Source organism: Sander vitreus, chromosome 7 (genome assembly GCF_031162955.1).
Source record: "Sander vitreus isolate 19-12246 chromosome 7, sanVit1, whole genome shotgun sequence".
Classification (NCBI taxonomy): Eukaryota; Metazoa; Chordata; class Actinopteri; order Perciformes; family Percidae; genus Sander; species Sander vitreus.
This window is the reverse complement of record NC_135861.1, coordinates 2,840,675-2,863,113: the sequence shown is the minus strand read 5'-3', so window position 1 is coordinate 2,863,113 and position 22,439 is coordinate 2,840,675. Positions and strand designations below refer to the sequence as shown.

The 22,439-nt window shown below is 40.5% G+C and overlaps 1 protein-coding gene across 1 annotated transcript in view; it reads right to left on the bottom strand.

Moving 5' to 3' along the window:
* plch2a (phospholipase C, eta 2a) overlaps positions 1–22,439 on the bottom strand; it is a 214,598-nt gene that overhangs the window by 16,273 nt on the left and 175,886 nt on the right. The window contains exons 9-18 of the mRNA XM_078254204.1: positions 22,272–22,392; positions 17,708–17,879; positions 12,549–12,656; positions 7,277–7,432; positions 5,074–5,172; positions 4,213–4,313; positions 3,781–3,869; positions 2,575–2,757; positions 1,994–2,101; positions 1,048–1,172 (exon numbers count right to left, since the gene is read on the bottom strand). Coding sequence (XP_078110330.1) covers positions 1,048–1,172; positions 1,994–2,101; positions 2,575–2,757; positions 3,781–3,869; positions 4,213–4,313; positions 5,074–5,172; positions 7,277–7,432; positions 12,549–12,656; positions 17,708–17,879; positions 22,272–22,392 — 1,262 coding nt within the window. The remainder of the gene's footprint in view (positions 1–1,047; positions 1,173–1,993; positions 2,102–2,574; positions 2,758–3,780; positions 3,870–4,212; positions 4,314–5,073; positions 5,173–7,276; positions 7,433–12,548; positions 12,657–17,707; positions 17,880–22,271; positions 22,393–22,439) is intronic.

Sequence of the window (22,439 nt, the reverse complement as noted above, 5' to 3'; positions counted from 1 at the left end):
CCGCTTAAGACGTCTTTTGAGGGGTGGAGGTATGCCCATTACTTGCGCAAAAGGACAAAAACTTGATTGTAAAGTGTAAATTGTGCCCAGACCACAAACACCTCTCCACCACCACGAACACAACATCCAAACTAAGCTAGTTGCTAAAGACCCCCGGACCCTGAGACACAGATGAGAAGAGCATGTTGCCGACACCAGCCAAGCAGCCAAGACTGTATTAAACAAAGCAGAGATAAATAAGCTTGTGGCAGCATACATAGTGGAGGAAATGTTGCCCGTTTCGACAGTGGAATTGCCGTCTTTCCGAAACATACTGGGCAAAATACAGATAATGACGAGCGGACGACCGTCAGTACTTCTTGACAGATACGCTGACGTTCACAACTTTGTCGTCAGCTCTGTGGTATTAAAGAGCATAAAAGAGAGATCTTGTGTATGTCCTCATTATAATACAGGTTTGTGGTGATCTGGGCATACATGAGGTTTAACTTTATATTGTTATTTGGCAAGTAAGTTATGGTGCATCTCAGGTGATGTTATGGAGTAATCCAAAATTAATTTAACTAGTAGTGTAACTAGTTACTTTCAGCAGTGAGTTATGTAGTAAATTAAGGCATTACTCTTTTTTTTAAGTAACTAGTAACGTGTAATTTATTACTTTTTTTAAGTAACTACCCCAACACTGAAGACTAGTGAGGTTATTAAATTGTGTTTCTACAATGCAGAGTGCCTTTAATAATTTAGCAGTGGTGGTACTTTTTTAACTGCTGTGATAAACCAAAATTATTCTTTACTCTTTACTAAAACAACTAAACAATCAAAGTGTATTTGAGATCTTTAAAACAGCAAATATTTCACAAACACATACTACAAGAAAACTAAAATAGTTACAAGCAACACTACTACAACACATTACAATTGGATATATTACAATATTTCTCCCGATATATTTCTTTTTTTAGCATGTTTATGTCATGTTTATATTAATACTGTATGTTTAATTGCCTTTAAAAAGACACTCCAGTTGTACAGATGTGTGTGTCCTACCTCTCCTCGGTCTCCTAGCATTGAGTCTTTGGGTTTGGGCAGCTGTTGTCCACTGATGATCTTCAACACCAGCTGCTTCTTCATCTGGCCCGGCATCGGGTCCTCCAGATTGGGGTTAAAGGCACCTGCAATGGGAAGAAGAAGAAGTCCACTGTTTATTTATGATCCTTCACGTACAAAATTAAATCGGAAATTCCAAAACTAACCATACTTATCACAACCACTGTAATCAGCTAGTCCATGTAAAATCTTTAGAAAGGCCTTTGAAACAACATTTAAAACAAATAGAACACACAAAATAATCAATGAAATACCGTTTGACAGCTCTTTTAAATAATAATGGAGGTTGCAAATGTCATTAGCTGCAAATTGCAAAAATTATTAATAATTTATAAGACAATAATGAAGAGGTTTTTCCCGGCTCAATGCACCTTGAGAGTAGGCTAAGTTGTGTCGGAAAACCCAACTATGCTTCTAATAAGACAATATTGATATCTTCTAAAAAGAGTGTAATGCTCACACGTAACCAGCATAAGCAGCATCACTAAACATAATGGATTACATGCCTGACAGTGCAAAACTGGAATTACAAGATTAAAGTATTCCTGAGGTCTACTTTAAAAATTCACTCTATATTTCCTACTAAAATTATGTAATTTATTTTTCAGCTCCTACTACATGAGCCCCGTCTCTGTGTAGTTTTTCCTGCGTGCCTCTGCAAAGTGTAACGCCAATCACAGACATTATTAGATCTTGGTAAAAGCATGCTGCATGCTTATTGGCTCACTGAGGCTGATGACATTTACTCCTTAGGTATTGACACTGGGTATTGAATGACGAGGAATTTTTTTAAATACACAATACTATGGAGGCAATTTGGTCTGTGCCTTAAAAGTATTAAGTTCAGTACCTAGCCCTAGTAATGAGTAATTTCCTATATACTGACCTTCACACATGCAGGCAGGCTTGAGGATGTAGCCACAGTTGCCATTGCTGTAAAATTTGGCTCTGTTGAGCTGGAGGACCCGGCCCTCCGACTGGTAGTTGAGTGCAACTGAAATCAAAGCAGTTCACCTCATTATTGTCAGCAGGCAGGATGATTCACTTTAATGTGCTGTGCTGGTTTAACGCAGCAGCTGATCGACAGAAAACGAGTGTTCAGTCTTGGCAAAAATGGCAGAATTAATAATAGCAGTGGCAGCAGCATGGATCATGTCTGACATGTCTGACATGTCTGATATTAACACAATGAGAGTTTTGATAAATAATCACCAATAATGTGAATACAACGACTAAGTTGGTAAAGGCAAATAATAGAACAGCTAGAACAGTCTGGTAAGTTCAGAAAACAACATCACTTTACTGTAATGCAGCCTTTAAAACCAGGAAAGGCAACACTTGTGTCATATAAAGAAATTAAGACATCCAAAATGTCTATGTCTAAGAAATATAATATAGATATATTGCCCGGCCCTACTCTGAATACAATAATCATGAAGCACACGGTGGGTTGAGTCAAGTTCCTACCAAGCTGGCAGCCGGCGCTCCAGAAGGGCTGTGGGTTGAAGTTGGACGAGTCCACGCGGTAAGAGGACGGGTAGATGCGGGAGAGCTGTTGCTGGTTGAACTGGATGAAGGCCGTAGCTTTCTGCTGCATCACCTGGTGGGCTTTGGTCTCACTGAGCGATGACACCTGCCAGCTGCATTTGTCTGCCAGGTGCAACACAAAGACATCTTAGTTTTCTTCATCAGGCTCGCAAACCCCAATTAACTTCAAATGTTATATCAAGTAGGGTTGAGCTGACACCAAGTTATGAAGATTTAAACTGCTTGCTGTGGTAGTCGCCGTTACATGACCGGCCATACAGATTACATTACGCATTCCCCGCGCGGTTTTGCTTTTTAAAGAATGAAAATAAAACCCATTTAGTTCATTTTGGCGTATCAGCGCCCATGTGACTTCTCCGATCCGTTCAGCAGCAGAGAAGCAGGAGTCGGATTTAACTCATCACCTGACGAGACCGACAGGATGATGGCGGAGGATTTGGTGTCAAAGTAAAAAGCAAAAGTGCAGAAACCAATAATTTATATCATAATATATTTATATTGTCTGTAATAGATTAGCAGTGTGTTTTCTTGCCAGATTCGCTCGCGTCTCGAAAGAAATAGAAACTAGATCGTGAGCTGAGTGCGGGAGCTACGGTCTGAACCGCCCAATTGGTTAGCATCATATTTATATATAGAGTTAACATGGGCGCCGAAGGGAAATGAGCAGTGCTTCTGGGTAAACGCTTAACCGGAGAGTCGGAGATGCTTAGCTGTGGTGCGTTTGCTGTGTAATCGGTATCACCGGTGATGTCACTGGTTTATTAACCGGTGGTAAAATTACCTCACAGTGGCTTCCCAAACTGCTGATAGACAAAATATACCAGTTCAAAGGTAAAGTTAATGTTTTCCTTTGGACGTGCACAAGTATGTGGGGGAGGTTAGAGAAAAAAAACAACAACTGGGGGAACCACAGATCCTGCTTTTGATTGTCAAAATCAAAAGCTCATTTCGATCCATTTTCAAATTCAAAATCGTGACACCCCTATATTTTATGTGCAATATTAAAGGGCAGGCTCTCTTAATTAAAAGTTACCATATAATGCTCTGTCCACCCTAATGCAGTTAGCATCAGGTGAGCAGTAGTTTGAGTAAAGCTAACTGTGCTGAGTGAACAGGACTGCTCACCTTGTGCCTCGATGTCATAGAGACCCACAGAGCATGTGTATTTGACCAGATCAGACAGAGCCCTGGATAACTTCATGGTCTTCTTCTTTCTGTAAGGCCAACAAAGCTCAAAGCTCAATGGAGTAAACACATGTAGGGGAATTAAGCAGACAGATAACATAAGAAAGTATGACTTCATGCTTATATACACACACAACAAAACAGTTTGTTTTTGTTGCATTGCAATCCTGAAATGTAGCTATGAACATCTCCATTATATTCATATGATAATATGAATAAGTGCAATAATTTACATCAAAGCTGATAACGACATACTGTACTTTCCTGTTAACATCACGTCTTTAGGAGACGACAACACACATGTCTGTATAACATACTGTACTAGAGGTGTGCGTGCGTATGTGTGTGTGTGTGCGTGTGCGTGTGGCATACTTGCTGTGGTGCAAGGGGGCACGGGAGGTGCTACTTGCACTCTCTTGGTCTGTATCTGTGTCTTCAAAGCTCGATGTCTTCTTCAGCTTGCTTGCCTTTTTCTGCAGAAGAAAGAGAGTTAAGTTCTCTTCATGTGTAAAAAGGTCTGCTTTACATTGCTCTTTTCCAACCAAATTAACGGGAAACACCTTGTGATTAAATGTTAGTCTGGCTCAACAGATGTACATTGCTGTGAAAAAAAAGGCCTGACATCCGGCACACTATCTCCGCCACCGGGGCTCAGAGCCACCCAGGACGGTTGTGATTAGTGATGGTCAAATGAAGCCTCGCGAAGCACTGTTTTTATTTTTTGAGCTCACTAGATGGCGCTCTCTGTTCAACAAAGGGTTGAAAACACACTGAATTGCCATTCCTTTAACCTTTTTCTTTGAACAGAGAGCGCCATCTAGTGAGCTCGGAAAATAAAGGCAGTGGTTCGCGAAGCTTCATTTGACCATCGCTAGTTGTGATTGGTTTAAAGAAATATCCCAGAATAGATAGGAGGTGCAACTAGACCATACTGCAGCGCTGACACAGCGTCCGACCGATATATCGGTGGGCCGATGTTAGGCATTTTCCAAACTATCGGTATCGGTATTTATATTTATGTTTTGTTACGCATTTCTGGATTTAAAAAAAAATATATATATATATATCGGCCGATATATCGGAATATCGGATTTTTAAATCACCAAATATTTGTATCGATATCGGGCTCTACTGGAAAGCATATTTTTGTCTATGTTCTCATCACACACGGAAGATTGGGTAGATGTACAGACTTTGAAAGACGGAGAGCATAGGAGGAATAAAAAGGCCAACCTTGCGTTTAGAGAAGCTGCCCATGAAGGAGCGCCCTGTACGCTTGTTGCTGCTGGGATTAGCCTCGTCCCCTGTGTCCGTCCCATCCTCACTTTTATCCTGACAGCAGAGGACACACATAGCATGTTTTTGTTAGGAAAACATTTTTTAGATTTGTAACGTGATGATAATGACAAAAAAAGTACTGATTAGTTTGCCTCCTGTCAGTCTCCCTGAGGTGTGTTTGTGTTGTCTATATTTTTTTTATTTTCAGGGTTTGTTTTGGATGAGTTAAACAATAACATTCAAACTGGTTGCTCTTAGACATAAATCCCTTCACCATAACTGTTTTCTTTGATCTACAGTAAGATTAAATTAAATGTGCCGTTGCTTCATCACACAGCATAAAAAACCAAGACAACTGAGAAGAGTCATTAAAAAATTAGGCAATAAAAGAAGAAAAGTATTCAGGATAAATATGGAGGGCTAGTTTGGTTTTGGAAAGATGCATAAAGACGCTGGAGGATTCTAATTGCATTTGAAAGACTCTATTTCATTGTGAAAGAGGTATTTCCATGCTAATAGGCTGAGTATTGGAAAAGACTTTGAGTGGACTGAGAGAGCTGATTTGGAAAGAAACACATTTATTTTGGGAAAGTGAGCAACCACAAGGTCCACACTCTTTCCTCTACGTTACATTTATAGCTTTTCACACATTCACACAATTAATAGGCCACTATAACATCATGAGTTATAAAATTTACAAACATATTTGCATTTCCACTGTATATATATTCAGACTTCACAAAATACAAAATGACATAATTGAGCTGTGTACCTAAATTAGAGGTCCTATGACATGGTGCTTTTTGGATGCTTTTATATAGACCTCACTGGTCCCCTAATACTGTATCTGAAGTCTCTTTTATATAGGCCTTAGTGGTCTCTAATACTGTATCTGAAGTCTCTTTTATATAGGCCTTAGTGGTCCCCTAATACTGTATCTGAAGTCTCTTTTATATAGACCTTAGTGGATTCAGCCCCTAATAGCCCTAGTCATCTGTATGAGTCTCTTTTATATAGGCCTTAGTGGTCCCCTAATACTGTATCTGAAGTCTCTTTTATATAGACCTTAGTGGTCCTCTAATACTGTATCTGAAGTCTCTTTTATATAGGCCTTTGTGGTCCCCTAATACTGTATCTGAAGTGTCTTTTATATAGGCCTTAGTGGTCCCCTCGCTCGTTTGTAAGCCATGATGTCTCTCTCTCATGGGTGGACCAAATTCTCTGTGCGGGCAAAGCAGAGAAAGGGGAGGTAACCTTTCCCCTTATGACGTCATAAGGAGAAGATTCCAGATCGGCCCATCTGAGCTTTCATTTTCTCAAAGGCAGAGCAGGATACCCAGGGCTCGGTTTACACCTATCACCATTTCTAGCCACTGGGGGACCATAGGCAGGCTGGGGGAACTCATATTAATCTTAAAAAACAATTTTCATGCCATGGGACCTTTAATCAAACTCAAAAACACAATCTGTATTTGACCTTAAATTAAAGCAAAGCAGCAAAAAGTAAAGTATGTAAATGTGTCAATAGTCAGAAGAAGTCCACGTGAAAATGAAGTTGGTTTGGACTGGCAAGGATAAAAGTTTTTTCAAATCACTACACTTTAATATCAGATAATAAGGTAAAATAACACAAGTCAAGTGTCAAGCTGTGCAGTGTCCTGCACAGAGAGCATATCTGGTGCAAATGGATGATTTACTCCAAAGTTATTGAAGATGAACAGATGAACTTAAAACTACCTACACCTCTGTGAAGATAAAGAGTGAATCGAGAGATCACGAGGCAAGATGTAAAGATATAAGCAGTGACTGTTTATCTCAGTGGATTTCACAGATCAACTTTGATCTTTTGATATATATATACATATATATATATATATATATATACATATATAAAATAAAGCATCTGTTCAGAGTGCAATATCTGTTTTTATCCAAATAATGTATTCATATTGCTATGCATATGCTTATATACACAGTCACAGCTTGCTCAGGGCTTTGAACTGAACTGGTAAATGAGGAAGTTCAAAGTTTGGCTCCTGTTAAAAGGATGAAGGCTGACATTCTCTTTTTTCCTACAGAAAGCCAGCAAAACAACATTATGCATCCATATATATGTTTTGAAATGAAAAAGGTACGATCAGGAACTATCTGTGTTTACCTTCGAGCCACTTTTGTCTGTGGGCTTCCCAGCAGGAGGGAGGGCTGCGATGGTGAAGCTGTCTGGGTCTTCTCGGTCTCGGATCTTGGACTCCTTCATCAGGTTGTCCAGCTTTTTCTTGGCCATGTTCTCCACCTGCTTCCTGTTGGCTGACGTCTGGAGGAGGAAGGTACAGGAGTATTGTTATATTGAGCAAAACTAGATACATATTGAACCAAAATGCATAACATACTTTGTACTGCACACTTATTTTACCATATATGTTATATTGTGTGGAAGTTTGGGGAAATACCTACAAAAGCAACTTACAAAATATTTTCACATTGCAAAAAAGAGCAATCAGGATACTAAATCACACCGGGTATTATGAGCACACCAATCATCTGTTTTTGAATTCACATTTGCTGAAATTTATGGACATTGTTACATTACAAACTGCACAATTTATGTTTAAAGTTAAAGAAAATAATTTACCACGTAATATACGCGCAATGTTTAATGAAAGAGACGGGGGAAATCATCTAAGAGGACACTGTATGTTCAAACAACCTCTTGTGCGAACTGCTGTTAAAAGCATGTGTGTTTCAGTTTGTGGGGTGACCTTATGGAATGGACTGAACAATGACATCAAGCAGAGCCATAATATCATTCAGTTCAAAAATAGATTAAAGAAATCAGTACTTGACCAATACAGAAAAGAATAGAGCAAAACATAGGAATGGAATTGTAATGTAAAGGTATTGTTGTATATTGTTATAAGTTATTATAAGACCTGAAATGTTGTAGAGCCCGATCCGGCAGGGGAGAGTTCTGGCCCGACCAGGCTCCTCTCCTTAACCTGTCTCTCTTAATTATGCCGTTATAGTTTTAGACTGCCGGGGGACTTCCTTTGACACACTGAGCTCCTCTCTCCTCTCTCTTTCCATCTGTGTGCATCCTTGTCCCAGAAATGCTTGTTACTAACTTAGCTCTGGGGAGATTATTCCCCGGAGTCCTTATGTTTTTTTTCGCCCAGAATGTTTCCTTGGCTTAGGGTGGCACCTAAATCATGGTTGCAGCTGTCCCTGTGGTCCTGCGCCGCGCCATGCTATGCCCTTTTACACCCTGCTATGCTCTGCTACGTCCTGCTACGCTCTGCAGTGCCCTGCTACTTCCTGCTACACCCTGCTACGTCCTGCTACGCTCTGCAGTGCCCTGCTACTTCCTGCTACACCCTGCTACGTCCTGCTACGCTCTGCAGTGCCCTGCTACTTCCTGCTACACCCTGCTACGTCCTGCTACGCTCTGCTGTGCCCTGCTACTTCCTGCTACGTCCTGCTATGCTCTGCTGTGCCCTGCTACTTCCTGCTACGTCCTGCTACGCTCTGCAGTGCCCTGCTACTTCCTGCTACACCCTGCTACGTCCTGCTACGTCCTGCTATGCTCTGCTGTGCCCTGCTACATCCTGTAATGCCCTGCAGTGCCCTGCTATGCCATGAACTACTACAACTACTATTATCTTTATTGTGACTATTATTGCCACTGTTCATCACACCCCCAACCGGCACAGTCAGACACCTCCTACCAAGAGCCTGGGTCTGTCTGAGGTTTCTCCCTAAAAGAAGGTTTTTCCTCGCCACTGTCACACTTAATGCTTGCTCTTGGGGGAATTACTGGAATTGTTGGGTCTTTGTAAATTATAGAGCGTGGTCTAGACCTACTCTATCTGTAAAGTGTCTCGAGATAACTCTTGTTATGATTTGATACTATAAATAAAATTGAATTGAAATATTGTATGCTGTATTTGTATATCTATTTGTTTTGTAATAATATGATTTTGTGAGGTAGGGGCAGGACCTAATAAGCTATTTGCTTCCGCCTGCTCCTTCTCGAACTTATCCTTTTTTTATTATAATTTTTTTGGTCTTTGGTAAATTCTGATTGTTTGCGTTTTATTTTTGTGGTTTTAATTTTTTTGTTTTGCAACATTGTTGATTGTTCGAGATAAATAAAAAAATGAAATGAAATGAAGGAACAGTTACACAGAGAATGAGGACAATATATATGACCCAAGACAGTCTGCTGGGAGTTATTGGTCATTCTTTACATTTTTCATGTTGGAAACGTGACATGTTTGTGTGCTCCACAACTCGAGATGTTTTTATTTATTAGTAGGCAGCTGCATTTTATAAAACTGTCTTACAATGTTGACATTATGTTGGAAGTTGTGTGGAACATTGTGTGATCAGAGACGAGGGAGGAAGGAGGCCTTTCACTTCTGATTTCTGGATCTTCAACGAGTCTTTTTTTTTCCTGCACATACTGTACAGTACTGTATTAGGGGTTTTCCATACACACGTGCTGGCTTGGCTCGGCGCGTCAGCCCAGCACGGCATTTCCATTACAACAGGGCCACCCACTTGAAGGTGCGTCTTCAGTGCCGGTGAGTCGGTCACACAGCGCTAACTAAAACAATAGCCTACATAGGAAGTTCGCGGACGAGTAGCTAAATCTGTCAATGGAAAAAAAAAAAAAAAATGTCTTAGTTACAAGATTGACCTAGCAAGGTAGTTTTGTGTTTATATTGTGTGGTATTTATTTAGTTTGGGAAATCCCACGATCTCTACAAAGCATAAAGCGGCAAATAAGCTGGTCTCCTGCACAGTCATGAATAGAGTTTGGCAAAATCTGAGTCCCCCCATTAAAAGTGCCAAAGGGAAACATATATTAGGTACATGACTTGACAATCATGTTAATAATCTATTAATAATTTAAGGCATTAAGTCATCGTGCAAAAATAGCTAAATATTAATTTTTATAGTTTTTTTATAGTCCGACCAATACTCACTTATATAATTATAATTTGGCATATCTAAACAACATCAACAATTACCAGTCATACGCCTTAAAGACCTCATATTACGCTCATTTTCAGGTTCATAATTGTATTTAGAGGTTGTACCAAAATAGGTTTATGTGGTTAACACCATATTTTTGTTGTACTGCACATTGCTGCAGCTCCTCTTTTCACCCTGTGTGTTGAGCTCTCTGTTTTAGCTACAGAGTGAGGCATCACACTTCTGTTCCATAATTGTTGGGAGTCGCACATGCGCAGTAAGTACGGCTAGCTTGTCAGTTGCAGAGTATGAGGGCGTGCCATGCTAGCAGCTAGGCGAGCATTATAACGTGTGTTCCAAAGTGACCACGTTTGTCTCTGAAGTAAAGGCTGGACTACAATAGAGCTGTTTGGGAACAGTGTTTTCTGTTGGAGATGGTAAGTCCCTTTGGGGTGGACTTTGGGCTTTTCACTTTGTAAACCTATAACGTGCACAAAAAGATATATAACACAATAAGGGAAAGGCGAAAAGCCAAAAAGCATAATATGAGCACTTTAAGATCTTAGCTAATGTAAGCAATTAATTGCGGTAAACGAAGGGAAAAAAAAGACAATTAGACAATTATGTAATAGTTGTGACAGGCCTACTTACCGTGCTCTGACCAGACTAAGAAGAAAAACAAATCCTGCAGGATCCTACCAGAACTCACATTTCATTAAGACATCATGTTAAATAATGCAGAAGCTCCCAGACTGGTTGATGAATGGACCTTTTAGTAATGTAATGAATGACAGTGGGACATCCTTACTCAGGAGGATGAAGTGGAATAGATGAAAGATGTCCTCACTGAGAGATGAAACACTGCTAATAATGCAATATGTAATATGTAATATGCACATGCTCAGTTCAGCCACATGGTGGCAGAGTGTATCTATGACCCACTTTGGTCTGGAATCAGACCACAAGCAACAGCAACATGCTCCATGAAGAGTTTTAAGTGCTCAGTGCAGGTGTGTCAAAACTGAACATATAGGACCAATAGTGAACTTTTATTCACATAGATTGCGGTCCACTCAGTGCTGTCCATCTGATATGATGGCTATGATGCAGGGGGATTATATATTTATTGTAGAATTGATAAATGTTACATTTAAACCAGAGGAAAGCCTAATGCTTTATTTGGATCAGATTGCACACGATATTCTGTGCGTACAGTATTATGGTTTTCATTTTTCACTGTCAAATAAGAAATCTGGTTGTTTCTGAGGTTTTTCCACCCTGACGGAAATACATTTTGGGCAGATATTGAATACTTACAAGATAGTTTTTGCAATGGTTTTGAATAAAATGTGGCCAACACATGAAGCCTCAGTGCTTAAAATATTATTTTGTCATTGCATTAGTTCATTAAAGTCAAGAAAAGGCCCACATATGCTGCCAGTGTTTGAACTTAACATATTCATGATAAGAGCTTTCATTAAAACATCATTAATTCCAATAGGTAATAATTAAAAAAAATAATTACAACAACATTAGCTTGTCCTAGCAATGTTGGTCCTGATGTGTTAACCACTGGCCCCATTGGTACATCTTAAAATGTTCTCAATAAAATCAGTACCAATAACTGAACTTAATTTAAGCATCAGGGAGCTGCTCCCATTCCATGGCTGTTTTTCAGAAAATGAAATGATAATAGATACAAAATCAATTAATTCCACAGAGCCTGGATTGCAATATTCATATAATTATTCCCAGAAAATAGATATGTGACTATCCCACTTCAAACATTGTCCATCCTGTGGCTGCAGTCTAAACCCTGCCAAGCTTTAAGGAAAGAAATGGCTGATCCTGGCACCAACAGCGCTGAATATTGTTAAAGTACTGCTTATGACTGACGTTGTTTCCACTAGTTTTAGGACCTACAAGACACTTATCGATGTGCATGTCCGGTTCCAGATAAAGAATCTTTACACGGAGCATCTTAAAAATGCGTGTTTTGGGGCCGACCACTTTAAACTTTCACAGGTAGGATGAGAAAGAATGGCAGATGACTGGGTGACATTCCTGAGGTGGTTGAGAGTGAGCGTTGTATACAGTACCTTCCACTTTGAAAGACGCGAGCGACAGTTAAAGAGAAGAAGAAGAAGAAGGGACAAAAGAGAAGAGCAGGAAATGAGAACAAATAGGAACACAGGAAGAAAGAGACAGTCCCAAAAAGAAGAGATAGCAATATACGAGATACACTTAAGGAACAAAGACAGGAGAGGAGAACGCTCACACAATCACCAGTGCTTAGTTTAAACATGAAGCATCAAGAACAGGAAATACACGCACAATTCACATTGTATCTGCTGGACGAAGGGACACAAAGCCTGCCTGTAACTCTGGTAGATCAAAGGGATACATGTGGTTATGTGAATAATGTGGAGCAAAAGACCAAATAAAAAGGCACATACATCTCCGTTCATCAGCTTGCAGTCGTCCTCCATCTCATCAGCACTGTCCTCGTCCGACACGTCTCCCTCTTCTGCATTCTCATCGATGTTGGGAGGCAGTTTCTTCCCCTGGTGGAGAAAAGAACAAGTCACATTAGGGCCGAGTTTAAAAATAAATTGATTGTCATTTGAATGATCTAATATTGATTCATAAAATCCAGAATGTCTCTGTATGCACATAAAACTAGAAGACCTAAAAAAATCCATTGGTACGAGCCATGTCATGTCAAGCCTGTTGGGAAGGGGGTTAAAGAACGCTCCAAAGAAAAACTGTTGGGGCCATTATAAAAAGGGGTCCCTCGACCTCTCACATCAAGATATCTGAATGAAATGTCACTCAGTACTCACTGACTGTAGAGTCTTTATTGTGTGTTCATGTTAAATAAAAAGTACATTCATGTAACTGCCTTGGGGTCAATTAAACTTAATGTAAACATTGATACTTTTAATAACGCAGCAGGTTAGAGGGAACCTTGTACAATTGTAGAGTCTTTTATTTTTATTTTTTATATCCAAGCAAAATTGGTTTTGCAACTGAAATATCCCAACATCGAGTTTTGAATCGAAAATGTAATTGAATCGGCAATATCGTTATCGCGATATCACGTTGCGCAATATTATATCGAAAGTGTCGCGATAAGTACGCAATATTGTTTTTATTTTGTGGAGCGCTGCATCCCGTCCGTTGGCTGTGTGGCTTAGTTGTGTTTGATTTAGAGCTCGCTTGAAACGTGATATGAGACTAGATATCGTCTTAGATTCTGGATATCGTAATATCGTGATATGGCATTGTGTTGTCTTTTCCTGCTTTTAAAGGCTGTATTACAGTAAAGTGATGTCATTTTCTGAACTTACCAGACTGTTGTAACTGATAACTATTATTTGCCTTTACCCACTTAGTCATTATATTCACATTACTGATGATTATTTATCAAAAATCTCATTGTGTAAATATTTTGTGAAAGCACCAATAGTCAACACTACAATATTGTTGCGGTATCGATATCGAGGTATTTGGTAAAAAATATCGTGATATTGGATTTTCTCCATATCGCCCAGCCATAGATCATCATTTCATTGGTCAGTTAGTGCACGTTAGCACGCGGGTCCACTACATTACAAACCCTATGTAACGTACCACGTGTGTGCATATTTCAACAGAGTGACAGTGTAAGTGACGAAATAGATAGAGACAACAAAACGGAACAAATCAGAAAAGCGAAAGAAAAGTTGTGTCCTGTTCTCTTTATTTATATACTTTATACTGTCCAACCAGTAGAACATGTCCTGTTCTGTAGACATGCTCCTTATTTATTTATTCATGTTGGACCCGGCCAATATAACTGTCAGTTGAAATACACCTTGTGTTGTAAGAAAACTTGTTTATTTGTTAAGAATCTATTTTGATGCATTTTCCCGTAACTTTTGTAATTTTACATGTTTAAAAATATCGAAATTAATATCTGTATCGCAATATTCATAATCGATATTGCAATATCACATTTTGTCAATATCGTGCAACCCTAATCGGGACCTTATGCATCGGAATAGAATCAATTTGGGAAATCAGTGGTGATACCCAGCCCTACTTCACAATATAATAAACAGCTGCAACTATTATTTTGTTTGTGGGTCATGAAAATGAGGTTGGATGGGCCATTCCTAGAGTCCTTCTTATGGCTGCTTTGAAATTATCTTCCTCCAGAGGACCAGAGTGGCAAAGCCTTGCAGAGGATTTAGTAGCTAGTTAAGCCATGGGGGAACCATGTCCATTTACCTGTCACACTCTCTTTAATTCTCATTAGCAGGCCTCACTGGAGAGGAAGGAGATAAGAGGAAGGGACTCAACAGTGAAGAAAATGTGCTGATATTTTGCTAACAGCTGGGCCCACTCTCACCGCCTGAGCCTTGGATTATGAACACGCGAGGTAGTTTGTCCCGTGGTTATGCCAACCTTTTTTTTCCCCTCTCACCCGCCATGAGCACCGAACCTGGGGGGACAGGGCTTTTTATTCCGTTGCTGCCCCCTCGCTCTGGAACTCTATCCCCCAACACCTGAGACTTCCCACATCACATCGCTAACTTCAAAACCGCACTCAAAACCCATCGCTTTTAACCTGCAACCAACCTAGCTGTTTCCACTTGTTTCTATGCCATTTTGCAATACTTGTGATGCTTGTTTGGCATGCTGCTCTGAGGCTCTTTACCAAATTTGGTGAAGATCGGCAAATAGGAGGCGCTATAGTCAATGTAGACGAGTTTTGGCCCTTTTACTCAATCAATGTTATTTTTTTTAATCCTTTTCTCTAGTTGTTATTGATGTTTATATACTGATCTTGCTATTGTTTTTCTTTGTTTTTACCTTGTAAAGTGCCTTTGAGTACCTTTTAAAACACTACATAAAAACATGTATTGCCAACAGGGAGGTTGTAGAGCGCCCTCTGGTGGACAAACTACGCAACGCCAACACTCAGAACATGGTTGAAGGGTGTTTCGTCAGTTTTTATTTTATTTTTTAAATATTCATTTATCGGCCATTATAAATGCCGATACCAGTTTGGAAAATGCCTAATATCTATTCCTGACTTTAATTATTGTTAGCAATCATTCTCATATCACAGTGCCATTGAGGGGTGAGGCCTGGAACCGTGTGGCTGATACTGTCTGACCCTGGTGCCCACAGTGAAAAGTGGGAAAGCTGCACACCAGTGCTCCTCACGCGTAACTAGCGGTGCCATCGAACACTGTGCTGAGGGTACACACAGGTGGTAGTGGTGGTATAACAGCTGGCAGAGCAGTCCTCACCATGCAAGGTGTTGGCCTCTTCAGTGAGAGCATCTGGCATCAATAAAGCTTCATTAACCTCGACACTGTTCCCTTCGCTGCTAACAGAGGACTGCTGCTGCTCATCAACAGGCCTCTGTTGGTTAAACTAACTTTGCTTTCATGGTTTACATGACAAACTCCGCCGCAGTGCCGACCTGGACAAATGGTTTACATCAGCTGAGCTTTCACAATGACCACAGACGGTAAGACTTCTGGGTGATTTTTAAGGTCCATTCGGTGGAGAATGAAGGGAAACGTGATGCTGTGACGTTTATGACCTCTACAACTGTTTTACTTTTCCACAGTTAAGTTGGGGGGTTCTGATATGTATATTAGCGGTGTGCATCACACGTTTTATCACGATACGGTATTATATCGATCCTTTGGAAAACGATACAATATTTACTGATATCACAAAGTCTGCCACGATACGATTTTGATTCGATTCAATTCAGGGGCCTGTGACCAGTGACATTTATATATATTTACAAAGATCAACTAAAATATGATTTGACAATGTCCTTACTAAGCCCTTCAGACATTTCAATTAAAAAACAAACTGCTCTTTCTAATGAAAAAAACTATAAAGTGGGAATTTCAAAAAAAGATGCAACTTAAAGATGTATCGATATTTTCCCTTTGTAACGATAATATTGGATGATTGAGGATTTAATCGATATATCGATCGATGTATCGTTACATCCCTAATATATATATATATATATATATATATATATATATAAATAGTTTTGTCATCAATTATTGTCTCAGGAAAACGATCCTGTGCAGCTAGGATTGATCGTGAACTGTAGTGTCTTGCTATTTGAGTATTAATAAAATGTCACATTGTCATTGTAGGCGCTGTTCAGGAGGTGATACTACATGCAACTTGCAGGTAGGGCTGGACGATAAGGAGAAAATCAAATACCACAACATCTTTTACCAAATACCTCAATATCACGATAATATTGTAGGGTTGACTATTGGTGCTTTCACAAATTATTTCCAATATACAATTAGATTAGAATCACATGCATCCTGGCAGCATAATGTTGCAGGTTCAATTCCGGTCGGGCAGCTTTGTTGCATTGCTACTACCACTCTCTGTGGCCTGAGAGACAAAACCCAGAGCAACCGGAGCGCTTGCCACAGCCCACAAAGCTGTAAACCAGAGGTTGATGGTTTAAGTGAAGCCAAAACTATTGGCTCGCCCCCTGGTGGCTGGCTGCAGTATAGGCCATAAGCCCCGCCCCTTCTATGTTAGCGGATGGGCATGAGCCAAACTAAAAAGTCAAATTTTTCATGTCATTTCGTGTAGTTCTGATCATGCTGATGTTTGTGTTCATTTCTCTGACAAGTGAGGTTTTTATTAGTTATTTGATGGTATAAAAACAGGGAAAAATGTCATGACTGGTTTGTTTGGGTGTGTGTATGGGCGGTACATTGATACGGCGGCTCCACCGCCCGATCACCACTGCGCAGGCTCTGGCTCCAAAATTACAAGACAGCGGCGCCCGTATCGGAGGAGCAGATTTGCGTTTCCTAGGATGGCGAAGGAATGACCCGCCCTTCTCTGCCTTACTCTGCCTCTGGTTGGCTAACCCTATCCTAACCCTAACCAATCTCACTCCTCATGCCTTAACCTAACCAATCTAAGCAACAAAGACAACGAGAACTAGCCAATCCGAGGCAGAGTAGGGTGGGACATTCCTTCGCCATCCTAGGAAACGCAAATTTGCATGAGAGGAAGTGGAGACGTGTCGTCCATCTTAATATACAGCCTATGCTGCAAACGTACGGTATCAGCTGAGGGCGACATAGATAAGCTTAGCAACATTTTTATCAGCACAGAGTTCCTCTCAGCTGCAAAGTGAAGCCGACTATCCAGAACTACTCCTGAACCGCAGCCATCAGCGTTGTCCGTGATCAGCTGGGCTCAGGATGTTGTTTTATAATAATACAGACACTGTGCCCAGATAATGAGCCAGCCTGCAGTCTGCAGTTATTAAACACAGTGCATAAACAGCTTGTTATTCCCTCCTACAGTCAGTGTTTTTTGTTTTTTTTATTATCTTCCCCCAAACATGTCATATTCAAACACTTTCTAATCACATCAGCCCACTATCTCCTGCCTTTGAAGTCTGCTCTGTGAGGTTCAAACTCCAGGTAATAAAACGGCGAGCTGAAATAATTGCCTGGGGCCTCACTTCTCTCACCAAAGAGAGTAAGTCACTTTTTAAACACCCAAACTGTACTTTTAAAGCCTTTCGGCTACACCCACGCTCTGGCTCTACCTTGACGAGGATCTTGCCCTTGAGGGTTTCTGGCGACGGCAGCCGTCCAGACTCATCGGCTTTGATGTCGGACAGGTCCAGTTTGTCCCCCAGGATCTCAACCATGTACTGGGCCATCTTCTTTTGCTGAGGAACACTGCAGTGGTTCTCGATGGACAGGATGACTGGGTATCTGAGAGATAATCACACAACAGATTGGAGTCACTTGGCTGAAAGATCGAGGAGGAAAAAAGGGACACACAGCTTCAAATCTGCAGTTTAGAATGTATGAAAGTCATCATTAAAAGATTGAGATTTTTTGGTGACTCAGCCATGAGTACAGAAAACACACACTGTAAAAAAACAATGACGGCATTACAGTGTTGCTCCCAGCAGGAATAAAGTACAAGACAAATGATTTGAACAAAGGTAAAACATTCTGTAAGAAGGAACCAGATTTACATGTATTTGCTCAAAAAAATATCTAACTCGCATGGACATTTTTACATTGTAATTTGGCAAGTACATTTTCCTATTTTTCACTATATAATTTAGTATTTATGTATTCATTGCAGTTGGTCAATGTACAATTGCTGAACTGTCAAACTAATTGGTGTCAGTGCCTGAGGAGCTCATTCTTAGTTTGGTAAAGCTGACAGACAGTTCTTTAGCGCTGCAAACTAGCCTGGTTGACACCAGACCCTTCTCAGTTGTAACTGAGAGTGAGTCTGGGCAAGCTTCATTCGCAGCTCATTTCCAAAGGGGCGTCACCAACGGATGCTGCTCAAATGCCTCTGGGTAGTTGCCGCTTCAACCAATCAGACCAACGATCCGGGTGACGTAGCAGCGACAGCGGCATCAACGGGTCGCTGCGCTTCGGTGGCCGTCATGCTGAATGTAAACAAAAAGCTGTTTGCCGTCGCCGCGCTATCGTCATCGTGTAAAGCCCGCCTCAACGATTGCGATTGGTGCCTCGATTTGGAAAAATTGGAAATGGGCTTGAACGGGCTCTTGGCCAGACGGACTTGCAGAGCAAAATTTGCCGGAAGTTCGTCAGGGTTTTCCTAGGCTAGCTGCAAACTGAATATTTGTGCAAACTATCATTTTATGGTTTCACTAGATTGTTTGGATTTCTTAGTGAGCTGATGGATTAACTATTAACTTATATTTAACCTACTCACTTGGAGTGTCCCTAACTTATGTAAGAGTGAGGGGCTACTTTTAGTGTTTAAATGCTTTGTGAATCTCAGTTGTACTTTGGTTCGTTGTAAGCATATCGTCATGCTTATGTTAGCATTTAGCTCGAGTACAACCTCACAGGGCCGCTAGCATGGCCTGTTAGTCTTGTTAGTAGGTATTCCAACTCGGCCAGTTGGTTTTGTGAATATCACCCTTAGTGTTTATCATTATAATGAATCTGTAATCTTGAGGGAAGCTCACGTTTAATGGCAAATCATCTAAGAGAAAATGTGTTATGTATTTGTCTAGCAGTGACACTAAAACTGTCACTTAAAATGATGACTTTAAAGCTTTTAGACTAGTAGATGTAAATGTCAGGATGGTTCAGTAAACATCTTGAGACATGGTTGTGTCACTTGTGACTGTGACCAAGTCTTTGGTTTAGAGCAGAGCTCTTCAACAGGGGGTCCGGGGCCCCTAGGGGGTCCTCAGATTTACTGCAGGGGTGGGCACCAAATTATTATTTTTTCATTACAGAAAAATACTTTGCACATCTATAACGTCAGACAGGTGCGTCGGAGGGGGATACGTAAGTCAAAAGTTGCAAAGAAACTCCCGCACACTGTCCAACTCGTTCGTTTGCAACTTTTGAAAGTTTTTTCAAAAATTAAAATGTCTTAACATGAATCCAACAAATTATTAGCAAATATAAATCATTGTGAAAAAACGATGATGTGATGACAGGCTTACTGGCCTATGGGTAAGGTAGTCACTAAGGTAGCCATCCACAGATCCAGTTCATCCTGAGGATTCACTGTGCAGCATAAAAACATGATTTATAAAATCATACCAACAATTATTTTAATAGCTTAGTATTCTATGCACTAAAAAGGTATGTATAAAGGCTTTAGGCTTTAGTTTTGTATTTTATTTTGTTATTGTAGGCCCGGTTTAATATGCAACTTCATTTTACGCAATATATGTAGTAGGGGGGTCCCTGATCCGTCTCGCTTTCAGTTAAGAGGTCCTTGGCTTAAAAAACATTAAAGACCCCTGGTTTAGAGCCACTTCAAAATAAAATTCTTCCTTTTGCAGAGGACACCTCAAATATCCTCTGCAAGAGGACACTTCAGTGCTCCGAAAATGACACTTGACAAGACAATATGTCCCCTGCAAGACGTTGGCCGTATGAAGTGTTGGTATCACTTGAACATGAATTCTCTTTTATCTGCAGATGAACATTTAATAAATGAGCATGCCTGGATTAACATTTCAAGCAATATATTCAATATTTTCTGTCAGCGTGAAGCATCTGTGGTCCAGCAATGAAAAACAACAGCAGACTCATTCACAGCGTACTGTATTGGCTGTAAGGATTGCCAGTCTAAGTGCCAGTTTTGTCCCCGTCAGCCCTCTGCAGAGCCTGCTTTTACACAGCGCCCTGTAAAATCTGATGGCTCTTTGACGTTGAATGCAGCCTTTCACCCTGTCCCCTTTTAGCCAATCATCTGTGGAATATAGTCTCCACAATTGTGCTTTCAAAAACACACAGTGAGGGTGAACATGCACACAAAGCGAGTGCTTTTCCTTCATTTTTCTCGAGGAGACAGGATCTAAAAATAGATATTTTCTCTGCCAACTCCAGACTCTGTGCACGTGAGTGAGATTATCACCTCTGATGCGGATTCTGTGTGTGTGTGTGTGTGTGTGTGTGTGTGTGTGTGTGTGTGTGTGTGTGTGTGTGTGTGTGTGTGTGTGTGTGTGTGTGAATGCTTTCATTTCTCTCTGCGTGTGTTATGAAGTCTCTGTATCTGCAAATGTGAGAGTAAGATGTTATGTTGGATTATAGGGATGTATCTGTATATGGTCTGTACATACAGACTGATGACAAATTAAAGGAAAAACATAAATAATAAGATTTAAGAAAGATAACAAGTGCAGCTTTCACACAGGACATGAGAGCTCACTGAGTGGTTTGATGAGAATGACAATGATGTCAATCATATTCTTCACAGTAACCAGATCTCAACCAAGTTTATCACCTTTCAGAGATTTTTGGGAACGGCGCCATGGATAGACTGCTATTTAATAGGAATGGGATGTGGTTTTGCAGCTCGGTGCAACCTGCTGAAAACAGCTAGACTTTATGCAAATATCCTCCAACGCAAAGCAAGAGGACAACAAGCAATTAACACAGTGGAACAGGATTAGAACTTGGTGTGAAATAGACCTATAATCCCAACATCCCATGTTGTCTATCCCTGGATCTACTGCCTGTATCTATCAAATAAAATGTTAGAAAATATATTTAAAAAGGAAAGGTTTGAATCATAAATATAGAAGAAAGCTGCAAGCAGCGACGATCGGGCCCTCGCACGTCCCCGCACATCAGGGCAGGCAGGGAGTATGCCTGCACGATTCGGGGAAAAATATCAATCACAGTTCTTTTTAGCTTAGGATTGATATCACGATTCTCTGCCACGATTTTTTTTCTCATGAAGTGTGATGTTTATTGCACACATGAACCACGACAAAACAAAACAAATTGGCAGTACCAAACACTTGGCACCTATAGCACATCACCACGAGCCTGTAAACACAGAGGCTTCAATGAAGAGAAGGGAGAGCACTGCAGCGCTTGGGAGCTCTTTAAAACCTATTTTATACAGTCTATGTTTAAAAACTCATGCAGTCAGCTCGTAAAATTAAATGAGAATCGAAGTTATTTAAAAATGTTATAACTGATTTGATAACGATTGATCGTGCAGGCCTAGCAGTCCTCAAAGAAGCACACTGCATTCAGATACACTTTAAGATCAAGCCAGTCTCTGCTCATGTGGATTTATTCTAGATCGTCTATGATCAAATAAAAAGATTTGTACGCATCACCTCACATGCCATCGCCACATAGTGACTAAACACCAACACGTACCACCCCATTAGGGACAGCCTTTACAAGCAGACACAGTGGATCATCATGTTTCAAACGTAAAGAAGCTTTGAGACGTATTAAACCCATCTGACCCTGCAATTGTATTCCTTCCAAGCCTCATTTCCCCCCATGGTTTTACAATCAGCCTGTGTAATGCAACGCTGAGATGTGTACTGACAGCATATACTGCTGTGGTTATTTTATTTATATATTTATTATTAAACACACACACACACACACACACACACACACACACACACACACACACACACACACACACACACAATCAATGGAAAGAGGATTAAACATGAAAGTGATCTATTGGAGTTTTCTGACTGACTACATGTGTGAGCATTTGAGCCAGTGAATGAAATAAAAAGAACAATGACAAAATAATAACAGTGAAGTGTGTGTGTGTGTGTGTGTGTGTGTGTGTGTGTGTGTGTGTGTGTGTGTGTGTGTGTGTAAACATACTCATTCTTGACGAAGGCGTACTTGTTGATGGTCTCGATGACGTCTTTGAAGAGGATCTTGGAGGTGAGGGTGTAGCCGTGGTGGACGATGGGCTCACTGTCCTGTCCGTCCCAACAGTCCACTGTGGACAGGAAAGACAGAGAAGAGACGCCCATGAAGCAGCTAACT